General features: G+C 40.3%; 2 protein-coding genes across 5 annotated transcripts in view; one reads left to right on the top strand and one right to left on the bottom strand.

Annotated features, from left to right (window-relative positions):
• Positions 1-4,549, bottom strand: part of DHX57 (DExH-box helicase 57) — a 58,186-nt gene extending 53,637 nt beyond the window's left edge. The window contains exon 1 of one of the 4 annotated variants that reach the window (XM_078056210.1): positions 4,462-4,549. The gene's annotated coding sequence lies outside the window, so the exon portion shown is untranslated. Of the gene's footprint in view, positions 1-2,777; positions 2,869-4,124; positions 4,416-4,461 lie in introns of those variants that run through there. The other 3 variants (XM_078056209.1, XM_036066151.2, XM_078056211.1) reach the window with 3 other exon arrangements.
• Positions 54-12,475, top strand: MORN2 (MORN repeat containing 2). Its single transcript, XM_036066173.2, has 6 exons — positions 54-222; positions 4,561-4,692; positions 7,454-7,504; positions 9,500-9,606; positions 10,430-10,566; positions 12,247-12,475. The coding sequence occupies exons 1-6, from the start codon at positions 54-56 to the stop codon at positions 12,347-12,349; spliced, it is 699 nt and encodes a 232-aa protein (XP_035922066.2). The 3' UTR covers positions 12,350-12,475.
• The last annotated feature ends 101 nt before the right edge of the window (positions 12,476-12,576 follow it).

The raw sequence follows: 12,576 nt of genomic DNA on the forward strand, positions 1-12,576 counted from the left end.
AAAGATATACATATGGATATATACAATGGAATACTATTCAGCCATAAAGGAGAATGAAATATTGTTATTTGCGACAACAAGGATGGACAACTAAGGGCATTTTGCTAAGTGAAATTAGTCAGAGAAACACAAATACATACAATCTCATGCATGTGTGGAATTTAAAAACAAAAACAACCAAGCTCACAGATAAAAAGAACAGACTGGTGGTCGCCAGAGGTGGTAGGTAGAGGGTGGGTAAAATGGGTAGAGGGGGTCAAAAGGTACAAACTTCCAGTTATAAAATAAATAAGTTATGGAGATATAATGTACAGCATGGTGACTATAGTAAATAATACTCTATTGTATGCTTGAAAGTTGCTAAGAGAGTAAATCTTAAAAGTCCTCATCACAAGAAAAAAAAATTTGTAACTATGTATGGTGGTAGATGCTAACTACTAGACTTACTGTGGTGATCATTTCACAATATATACAAATGATAAATCATTATGTTATATACCTGAAACTAATATAATGTTATATGTCAATTATACCTCAATTAAAAAAATGATATATGCTATAGCTATATGCTATATCTATATATATCTGTATATAGCTATATGCTACTTATCACTTTAAATTCAAAGAAACAAATAAATGAAAAGTAAACAGATGGTAAAAGATAAATTATGCAAACAGCAACCACAAGAAAGCTGGAGTGACTGTGCTAGTATCAGACAAAATAGACTTTAAAGCAAAAAAAAAAAATGTTACTAGAAATAAAGAAGGACATTTCATAATGATAAAGGGGTCGATCTAGCAGGAAGATATAACAATGATAAATATATATGCACCTAATAACAGAACACCAAAATACATGAACCAACAATTGATATAACAGCAAAGAGGACAAAATTCCTCATGAAGCTTACCTTCCAAAGGGTAAGACACAAATAAACAAATAAATAGATAATATCAGTTAAATGCTATACAGAAAGAAAAATCCTAAGACTGTTATTTTAAAGAGAGTGGTCAAGTAAGGCGTCTCTGAGATCATGTTTGAGCAGACACCTGAACAAACTGAGAGAATTAGCCATGAAATATTTGTGAAAAGAATATTCTGGGGGGAAGGTGCCAGGTCCAGAACATCTTCAATGCACTGAGCTGGACAAACAGTAAGAAGTTTGATGGGTCCGTACTGAAGTGAGGAGAGGGGATGAGGTCAGAGAGCAGAGAAGGCCAAGAAAAAGCTGGAGACAGGGGGAGCACTGGGAGGAGAGGCAAGAGAGAAGAGGTTGTTACCTCAGTAAATCCTGCAGGCCACAAAGCTAACATTGCATTGCCACAGTAAAGATCTGGTTGGGTTTAGTGTTTAAGTTGCAGTTATTGCCACTTTAGGCTAATACTTGACTTTGAAGATTTTATACACAATATTTTTGTTATACATCACAACTTGGCCACCTCCACTCCAAACAACAGAATGAATTTTCTTAAAGTGCGCTTAGTTTCTTTTGGTGATTCATGTTTGTACATAGATTCTGTGATCCCATTTCATACTGCATCATACAGGAACACTTTGTATAAATGAATTGCTTTTTGTTTTCATATTATTAGTAGTATCATGGTCCCATCACATGCCTATTAACCTCATAAATGTGTCATTAGTCTTTGAAAAAAAATATGTAAATATGTATGTGTAACATGAGAATTTCTCTCCAAAGCAGGGCTTAAACTATTTTGGAAAAGTTTGACAGAGTATATCATGTGAATTCAGATTTACCTCAATGCCAAGAATTATGTTTAGATAGGAAAAAAGAAACTTGTTTTGATCTCAGATAGAAAAATAGATTGCTTTGGGTTTTATGTAGCTTTAGATTTTTAAAAAGCTAGAATTTAATCTGTTTAGCTAAGAGTGATTTGGAAAAAAATTTTTTTTGGAAAATTTTTTTAAAAATTCTAAATATGATAGGAAGTCACTAAAGAGCTGAGGCAAAAGATGGCTAGGACTGACTCATGTTTTAAAACAATTATGCTAGCTGCTTTGTGAAGAATAAAGAGACTGCAGGGGGGGTGAGGAGAAGCCAGGAGGCCAACTAGGAAATTACTGCAGTTGTTCAGGCAGAACAAATACAGAGAAAATACAGTGGGCGGGACTAGGGTGGGAGCAGCAGAGTTGAAAAGTGGTCACAGATTCTGAATGTATTTTAAATGTAGATGAATTAGATGAAAAGTATCAGAAAGAAATGTCTACAATTATTGTAAGATTTTTTGGCCTAGGTTAACTGGGTAAATAGTGGTGTCATGTGCTCAGAACTGGAATATTGGGGAGGAAAAAACCGGGGGAGGGGTGTCACAAGTTCAGATTGGATCTGTTTCATTTGAGATGCCAACAAGATACTCACGTGGAGACATACTGAAGGTAGTTGAATATACAAGTCTGCATTAAGGGGAAAGGTAAGATTATTTCATTTAACCGTCTAAAAATCTAGTACAGTAAAGATTATTTTCTACATTTTATAGAGGAGACTAGAGCACAGATAAATTATATGACTTATCTAATGCCACCGAATGTATAGAAGCAAAGTCTGGAGCCAGGGTTTCAAACAATCTGTTTGACACCAAAGCCAAAATTCTTTCTACCGTATCTCTTCCTCCTCAACCACACACGTACCTTATATCTTCAATTCAAAGTTTAATGATAAACAAGACCCCCTTTGATTTGTGCCTGGGTCTTAATTTATAAAAGTGACAACAAGGAGAGGTCAATGCCACCGAAAGAAAAGTTTAATGTTATTCACCGTTTGGCCAGAAAGGAGAGAGGTACATCATGCCACGCCAGGCCAGGCCCCAGGAGGAGGTACCAGACTCAGTCAGGAGGCACAAAGGAGCCAGGGGAAGGCAAAAGCCACAGCCTTTCTTAGGGTTTCCGCAGGAAAGGCAGGGCCGAGTAAACAGTTTAGGATTGGCCAGTTAAAATAATTCCAGCAGGCTTTGGGGCATAGGGGCTGTGCCTAGTTGCCTGTGACCTGGCCCTGGGTTGATTTAGGGGGAGGGAGGAATTGGCTTGGGGTGCAAAAATTAGATGAAGGAGGTAGGTGGTTGGGGGTTGGTCTGCATATGAAAGGTATGTTCACAGGTCAAGGTGAATTAGCTATCTCTAGGAAGGGCAGTTTCTTCCTGGCCAGGTAGGCCCCCAATGTGTCAAAATATAATAAAATATGGAAAATAAGAAATGATTAATATACTTTTCCAATCCAAATTTCAAATCCCTTCATTGCAAGTTTCCTGACTCCAGCTCTCTTAGATAAGAATATCGTAAGAAGCCCAACTACCTCAAATTCTTCTGTAAAAACATTGGTACTTACACACATACTCACAAAAATGTAGGGTCATTTAAAGCTTAACAGAAGACCAAAACAATCAGACAAACTGAATTCTGTAAAGTTGTGCATCAATAATTATCTATTACTTCTAGAATTCAGACAAAGGGAAAAGATACACAAATCAGACAGAAAGACCAGAGCTTCAGCTCAAAAAACACCCAGTCCAGGGAAGTTTGTGTAAGTAAAATACATTAGGAAAAAAGCAAGAAGATAATGTGCTTTGATTTTTAGAGGGGCTCGCCAACCTGACTGCGCCCCAGCTAGCTTGCCTAAATAATGATCAACAACTTGTCTCACACCAACCCAGAAAAATCGCACCTTTACAACCTGATCTGAGATCTGCTCTCAAAATGTTGAAGGAAGGCTTGCTGGCTGTATCCAATACAATTCAGCCCAGATGTTTTCAAGGGAATGGGAATTAGGTTGTATAATCTACATGTATTAAATTTCAGCATTCTATTCCATTTAGCCTGGGAAGATTCCAACTATTTTTCTTCACCGTGGACACAGGGACCTAAGTTTGGCTCAAAGAGGATCCTTTGTTTCACACGCAGAACAGGCCCCCAGGAACAGAATCACCAAACAGGACACTGAAAACTGATCACACACCACTCCCTTCCCAGGCAAACCTCTGACCGACCCCATATATCCAGCTCCACGCAGATTCCTACAGCTGGTACCTTTCTTCCAGCATACACTCAGTTCGAGACGGTGACAAGAGACAGGAAAGGAAACCCGAGCCTCTCCAATGTAATCCTTTACCCCTCTCCAAGTTGAATTCAGCTCCCTCGCCTCCAGCCGGGGTGCGGACAACCCGGGATCCTGCTGGTCCAGACTCCCAGGCCCCAGCCAGCCTGCCCGGATCCCACCCGGCCGGATGCTCCTCAGACCCTGACCACCCCCGGAGAGGGAGGCGGTAGCAGGGTCCGCACACTGACAACCAGGGCGGCGCGCAGACCACGCACACAGGCGCACATCCCTTGTCCGCGGAAGGGGAGGCCGTGGCGGGTTCGAAGCGCTGCTTCCCGGGGCGGCTGTCAGGAGGGAGGGCCCAGGCTGAGGGGTCCCGCCAGGGCTTCGCCACCCACCGCGATCTCACCTAGAGCGGCGCCGCCGCGGCCCTGCAGCAGCAGCAGCACAACCTCCTCCCTTCCGATTGGCTCAGCTTCGGGCCCTCGCATATTCGCTTCCGGGTGAGAGGTGCCTCGTCGCCCCGGCAACCGAGTCGCGCTCTGCGCGGAGTTAGCGCTTCTTTCCCTCAGTGCCATAGAGCTGGCGGCCCAGGAGGAACCGCAGAGTCAAGAAAATATCTGCAACACACCTCTGTCGAGTGAGTGCCCCTCCTCCCAATGCCCCGAGCCGGGAAGTTCACCTCTAAGTAGAACTCGCATTAAGCCAGAGCGTGGACACTGGTAGCTGCTGTGTGGCTGTGACTTATTTCCTGATCGTCTACACTGGGGATGGCGTGGGGACACGGAGACAACCCCCCCCCCCCCCCGTCCTGGGAATCAGAACACCTGGATTCCAGCTCTGTTTCGGCCGTAAACTCGCTGTTGTGACATCTTAGGCAAATGCCATCCTCTCTAGATTTTTCCTCTATGGTGCCAGATGGTCTCCATCTCTTACATTCCCTCTCGCTCTAACATTACAAAGTTTCCAATGGTTGAAAACAGTTTGGTTTTTCTGTATGATCAACTTAGGTACCCTGCTTAATAAGCATTTAAAGACTGGGGCGCCTGGGTGGCTCAGTCGTTAAGCGTCTGCCTTCGGCTCAGGTCATGATCCCAGGGTCCTGGGATCGAGCCCCGCATCGGGCTCCCTGCTCCGCGGGAAGCCTGCTTCTCCCTCTCCCACTCCCCCTGCTTGTGTTCCCTCTCTTGCTGTATCTCTCTCTGTCAAATAAATAAATAAAATCTTTTTAAAAAAATAAGCAATTAAAGATTGCTTCCCAAGTGCTATTTATTCATTAGACATTCAGTTCCTACCTACAAGTACTAAGCACCTACCACTAAGTACTACTATGCTGGACACTAGAGTGAGAAAAAAAGATTTGACTAATCCCTGATCCTTGACCTAGATGAGCTGGGTATTGTGATTGGGGATTCCAGAACAAACGCATTATTTTAACAGGGTTCTAAGTACTGCAGTAGGGATCGGCCCATGGTGCTGTGGAGACTCCTAGACGAGTCTGGGGGTGAGGGGAGATGAGAAAGGATTTGCTCAAGTGATACTTGTCTTTTTCTTTGTGCCTTTTTCTGGGAAAAATTTGCAACTTTGTATTCCAGTTCACCAATTTACTTTTCAGTTGTATTCATTATGCTATTCAGTCATTACCCCAATTATGTTATTCATTTCCTAGATTGCTAATTGGTTCTTTTTCATAACCACCTATTTCTGTCTCAAGGATACTATACTCTCCCTTTCTGTCTGAGGATGTTACAGAATTTTAATGTCTTCTACCTATTGTGTTATGTTTCCTCAAAGGGGATGAGCCTCTGGTCTTTCTCAATTGGCACTTAATTTTTAAGTGAAAATGTCAGTTCTCTTGCCCCACCCATAGAGATTCTGTCAGTAGTTTAGGAACTTGAAGGCATCCCAAGTAATTCTGAGGCACGAGCCACACTTTGAGTAACATTCTGGTAGACTCTTTAGTCCCAGAAGTTAGAATTTACTTATCTTCTCTATATATGTTTTCTTTGATGTTGGAAAAATATAATTTTTTAAGAAGATTTTATTTATTTATTTGACAGAGAGAGAGACAGTGAGAGAGGGAACACAAGCAGGGGGAGTGGGAGAGGGAGAAGCAGGCTTCCCGCGGAGCAGAGAGCCTGATGTAGGGCTTGATTCCAGGACCCTGGGATCATGACCTGAGCCGAAGGCAGACACTTAACTGACTGAGCCACCCAGGCGCCTCTGAAAAAAAATAATTTCTAATGATTTGGTCCACTAAATGTCCCAGGGCTTTGAGGCATAGATTCCCCTCAGTCCTTTCTTTTGACCTGGTCTCCATTCCAATCTCATTCTGTTTAGACAACCTCACCCCTACCTCTCCCCACTATCATTTACTATCTTTCTTTTCTTTTTTTTTTTTTTTAAAGATTTTTATTTATTTATTTGACAGAGAGAGAATGAGAGAGAAAGCACATGAGAGGGGGAGGGTCAGAGGGAGAAGCAGACTCCCTGCCGAGCAGGGAGCCCGATGCAGGACTCGATCCAGGGACTCCAGGATCATGACCTGAGCCGAAGGCAGTCGCTTAACCAACTGAGCCACCCAGGCGCCCAACTATCTTTATTTTCTATTCCCTCCTTCTGCCAGTTCCTCACTTCACTTTACCTCTGTGAGGGCATCAATAGGTCATATAGGCTACCCAAGAGAAATAAAAACATATATCCACACAAAAACCTATGCATGAATGTACATAGCAATGTTCTTCATAACAGCCCAAACTGGAAACAACCCAGCTATCCACCAATTGATGAATGGATAAACAAACTGTTATTTCTGTACAGTGGACTATTATTTGGTGATAAAAAGGGATGAAGTACTGCTACATGCTACAATATGGGTGAACCTTAAGACCATTATACTAAGTAAAAGAAGCCAATCATAAAGGACCACATACTGTGTGACTCCATTTATAGGAAATGGCCAGAATAGGCAAATCTATAGAGACAGAAAGTAGATTAGTGATTGCTAGGGGCTAGGGCTGGGCCTGGGGTGAGGTGGAGCTGGGCATAGAGAAGAGGTGGGAGTCGAAATTAGGGGAATGAAGACTAACTGCTAACATTCTAAAATTAGATTGTGGTGATAGTTGCATACCTCTTAATATGCTAAAAAAACCATTGAATTGTATACTTTTAAAGGGTAAGTTTTGTGGTATGTGAATTATATATTTATAAAGCTATTATAATAAATAAATAAAAATAGATCATCTAGACAAAGTTATTCATTTCCCCAGGGCCCTACACTAGACAACGGAAATGCCAAGTAATCATGCTTGTGATCATATGAAGTGAGTCAGTTTGGGTAGCTCTTAAAGCACATAAAAATATTTAAGTTTATGTGACTTTTCTTAAATCTTTTATAACAGCTGCTGAAGTGTGTAAGATAAACTTTATATTTCCAAATGGAGACAAGTATGGTAAGCATACATTTCAATTACTTTTTCTATCTAGACTAAAATTAAATAGCTTAATTTAGTGGTTGAGGTGGAAAGAGCTGAGATGCCCTTCAACAGATGAATGGATAAAGAAGATGTGGTCCATATATACAATGGAATATTACTCAGCCATCAGAAAGGATGAATACCCAACTTTGACATCAACATGGATGGGACTGGAGGAGATTATGCTAAGTGAAATAAGTCAAGCAGAGAAAGTCAATTATCATATGGTTTCACTTATTGGTGGAACATAAGGAATAGCGTGGAGGACATTAGGAGAAGGAAGGGAAAAATGGGGGGGGGAATTGGAGGGAGAGATGAACCATGAGAGACTATGGACTCTGAGAAACAAACTGAGGGTTTTATTTTTTTTTAAAGATTTATTTATTTATTTATTTGACAGCGAGAGACACAGCGAGAGAAGGAACACAAGCAGGGGGAGTGGGAGAGGGAGAAGCAGGCTTCCCGCGGGGCAGGGAGCCCGATGCGGGGCTCGATCCCAGGACCCTGGGATCATGACCTGAGCCGAAGGCAGACGCCTAACGACTGAGCCACCCAGGCGCCCCAAACTGAGGGTTTTAGAGGGGAGGGGAGTAGGCGGATGGGTTAGCCCGGTGATGGGTATTAAGGAGGGCACGTACTGCATGGAGCACTGGGTGTTATATGAAAACAATGAATCGTGGATCACTACATCAAAAACTAATGATGTATTGTATGGTGACTAACATAACATAATAAAATTAAAATAAAAAAAATAAAATGCAGAAGAACCATGAGAGACGATGGACTCTGAAAAACAAACTGAGGGTTCTAGAGGGGAGGGGGGTGGGAGGATGGGTTAGCCTGGTGATGGGTATTGAGGAGGGCACGTTCTGCATGGAGCACTGGGTGTTATGCACAAACAATGAATCATGGAACACTATATCTAAAACTAATGATGTAATGTATGGGGATTAACATAACAATAAAAAAATTAAAAAAAAATAAAATAAAATGCCATTGTAAAATTTAAAAAAATTTAAAAAAAGAAAAAATTAAATAGCTTAAGAGTAAAAAAAATGAGGGGCGCCTGGGTGGCTCAGTCGTTAAGCATCTGCCTTCGGCTCAAGTCATGGTCCCAGGGTCCTGGGATCGAGCCCCGCATCGGGCTCCCTGCTCCTTGGGAAGCCTGCTTCTCCCTCTCCCACTACCCCTGCTTGTGTTCCCTCTCTCACTGTGTCTCTCTCTGTCAAATAAATAAATAAAATCTTTAAAAAAAAAAAAGAGTAAAAAAATGAGACTGTAAATTTTGTAGAACAACTATTGGGATATTAACTCCATTAAATAAAATGACATAGAAATACTAATAGATGGACAGATTTAAATTTTTTTTTTAAAGATTTTATTTATTTGACAGAGAGAGACACAGCGAGAGAGGGAACACAAGCAGGGGTAGTGGGAGAGGGAGAAGCAGGCTTCCCAAGGAGCAGGGAGCCTGATGTGGGGCTTGATCCCAGGACCTGGGATCATGACCTGAGCCGAAGGCAGACGCTTAACGACTGAGCCACCCAGGCACCCCACAGATTTTAAATTTAAACTCTAATGTTAAGTCTAGACAGTATGCCTTGGAAACCTATGTATGGGATCTGTCAGTCTTCCTGGCCAGTGTGTTTTAATGGTTACCTGACCTTCTAAGGGGCGCTTGTCTGGCTCAGTTAGAAGAGCATACAGTGCTTGATCTCGGGGTCGTGAGTTCGAGCCCCATGATGGATGTAGAGGTTACTTAAATAAATAAATAAATAAACTTAAAAACCAAAACAAGACTTCTAAGACCATGGAGCTCCTTTATCTCTGGCCTCATTGGTTTCAATGCTAGGGAGCCAAAGAGACCCATAGGGGTACAGTTATGATTAGTCCTGAACATAAATACTTTATTACCTAGTCTAACAAGGTTCCCATTCATAATGCATTACAATAGATTTCTCTCTTGTTTAGATGGTGACTGTACAAGAACATCTTCTGGAATCTTTGAGAGAAATGGAATAGGTATTCATACCACTCCTAATGGGATTGTCTACACAGGAAGCTGGAAAGATGACAAGGTATTGTTGTTGTAATATTGACAGTGGATAAGTAAGCCTATTGCTTAAATGATTCCTGGCATTTCACCATTAATGAAAAACACATGTCAGTAGACTATATAATAAAAATAACTGATATGAACATAGGAGTGATATTAAAGTCATACAGGGTTTGTCATCTTTTTTTTTTTTAAGTTTTATTTGTTTAAGTAATCATTACACCCAACATGGGGCTCAAACTCCCCACCCCCCCTTCCCGAGATCAAGAATCACATGCTCCTCTGACCAAGCCAGCCAGGCCCCCTGTCATCTTTATTACCATCTTTCTCATCTCCTATTCACTGAGTAAAGCTAAATGCATTACATAATTTACTCATCTAATCCTCACAGTACCTCATGAGGTAGGTACTATTAATGCTCCTATTTTACAAATGAGGGAAATCAGGCTCAGGTTTCTTGCCCAATTAGTGATGAAACCAGATGTGGACTCAGGTGTGCTTGAATACAAATTTTTGTTTCTAACAACTTCTTTGCACTGTTTCCTGGGCTAACTAAATTGGTTGTCCTTTAAGACTTTTGATATATTCAAGATGTCTTAAGGATCCTATTATCATCATCATGGACCCCCTAGATGTTCAAATGCCCCACATTAGGAACATTTGACTTGGTGGGCTTCAGAGAGAGATGCATTTGAAGGACAATGATCAATGGTAAATGTTGTCTTATTTTTGTGGAAATAAAGGGTGATACAATGATAGATTAAATAATAACTAAATGGATGATAGACATATATATACAGAAACTGAATGTTAGTTACTGAGGTCATTTCCTTTGTTACAAACAGATGAATGGTTTTGGAAGGCTTGAGCATTTTTCGGGAGCAGTGTATGAAGGACACTTTAAGGACAATATGTTTCATGGATTGGGGACTTATACATTCCCAAATGGGGCAAAGTATACTGGAAACTTCAATGAAAATAGGTAGGCTAAAAATAAGAAGTCATTGTAGTTCTAAAAGGTTCTTTTCAGGCATTTTTGCTTAAATATTATATTTAGTTAATGCTAAATATTCTTTTGTAATACAGTTCATTAAAATATATTTATAGTATATTTATTAAGAATTGTTGGATTAGGGGCACCTGGGTGGCTCAGTTGGTTAAGCGTCAGATTCTTGATTTCAGCTCAGGTCATGATCTCAGGGTCGTGAGTTCCAGCCCTGCATTGAGCTCTGAGCTGGGCGTGGAGGCTGCTTAAGATTCTTTCTCTCCCTCTGCTCCTCCCACCACCTCTCTTCCTCCCTGTTAAAAAAAAAAAAAATTGTTGGGTTATTTTGGGGGGGAAATGTTATAAACAGAGGTTAAGACCATCATGAGCCTCCAAAAGAAAATATTCTTGTTGATAACCTATTAGACTTTTCATTTATTTCCTCTTATCTCTCCTATTGCTATAGAACTTTTTGTCATCAGCTTGGAAATGGAAAGCTTGTCACAATTATTGAGAAAATTTAGGCCAAAAATTATATATATCAGGATATAAGAAGTATATCCTGATAAGCTTTGTTTTTTCTTAATTTTAGAGAGGGAGGGAGGGGCAGAGGGAGAGGAAGAGGGAGAATCTTAAGCAGGTTCCACACCCAGCATGGAGCCCGATGCCAGGCTCAATCTCACATCCTTGAGGCCATGACCTGAGCCGAAATCAAGAGTTGGATGCTTAACCAACTGAGCCACCCAGGCACCCCTATCCTGATAAATTTTTTAAAAAAGCAGCCTTGGGGGATAATTTCAAATTTGTTTATTGGATTTTGACCTGATATATGTGTGTATTTTTACTAAGCTAATTTTTAAAGTGTAAGCAAAATTAGTTAGTTTTCGAATTGTAGAAATGTACTCACTGTTGTCCTTTCTGAGCTTATGCTTGAACGAAAAATAAAAGTATAATGAAATAAAAGCGCACTTTTACAAGCTTAATCTTCACACTGAATACCATGCCATATAATCCAGAGGTTCATGTTCATTTACAAATATCCCTTTATTTGCAGAATTGAAGATACAACCTAATTGTTATGAAGTGGTTGATATAAATACATTTTGAGGAGGGCAGAAAAGTGTTCACCTTTTTTGACTCCCAAGTCTGTGCTGATAACGCAAACTTTTTCCACTGATGTTAATGAAGGGAAAAAATCTAACCCCTGGCATAAGTCTGTTTGTTTATGTGAAGTACATTTTCACTACTCCCAAGAGTCTAAGAAAACCCCGCATAAAGCATAGCACCTCACACATAGGTGATGGTCAATAAATATTTGTTGAATAAATGAATGAACTAATATGAACTTTTCATTTTTTAACTGATTGTTTTGGTTTTGTGTAAACTGAGTGTATGTGATCCTAAAATCTTGGATACCAGAATTTGTATAATAACAATGTTTGTTTGGAATAGTAATGGTTTTGGTAGGATATGAAAGCAGGATGCTGAATTTTATTTTACTTTATTTTATTTCATTTTATTTTATTTTATTTTTAGGATGCTGAATTTTAAATCAAAGTTTGAAAGTGGAAAGATATAATTCTTCAGGCATAGAGTATAATATGCTAGACAATCTTATACCTGGACTCTATATTCTTGGTCTTGGTTAATGAACAAATTTATTTTTCACTATTGCAGGATGGAAGGTGAAGGACAATATACTGACACCCAAGGACTAGAATGGTGTGGCACCTTTCATTTCACTGCTGCTCCAGGCCTGAGGCTAAAGCTCCACATGTAGTATATTCTGCATTATTTTAATGTGGTAACTGAAACTTTTAGGTATAAGGAAAACTTAGTCATCTGAAATACCTTCATATCCTACCTCTATAACATAATTTAGCCAATAAAACCATCTCTCAACGTCTTTTTGAACTTTATATTCATCATCTTATAATCAGTTTAAAATAAATTATGTGGGGTGCCTGGGTGGCTCAGTCGGTTGAGTGTCCAACTCTTGATTTTGGC

Source organism: Halichoerus grypus, chromosome 10, assembly GCF_964656455.1.
Source record: "Halichoerus grypus chromosome 10, mHalGry1.hap1.1, whole genome shotgun sequence".
NCBI classification, from domain to species: Eukaryota; Metazoa; Chordata; class Mammalia; order Carnivora; family Phocidae; genus Halichoerus; species Halichoerus grypus.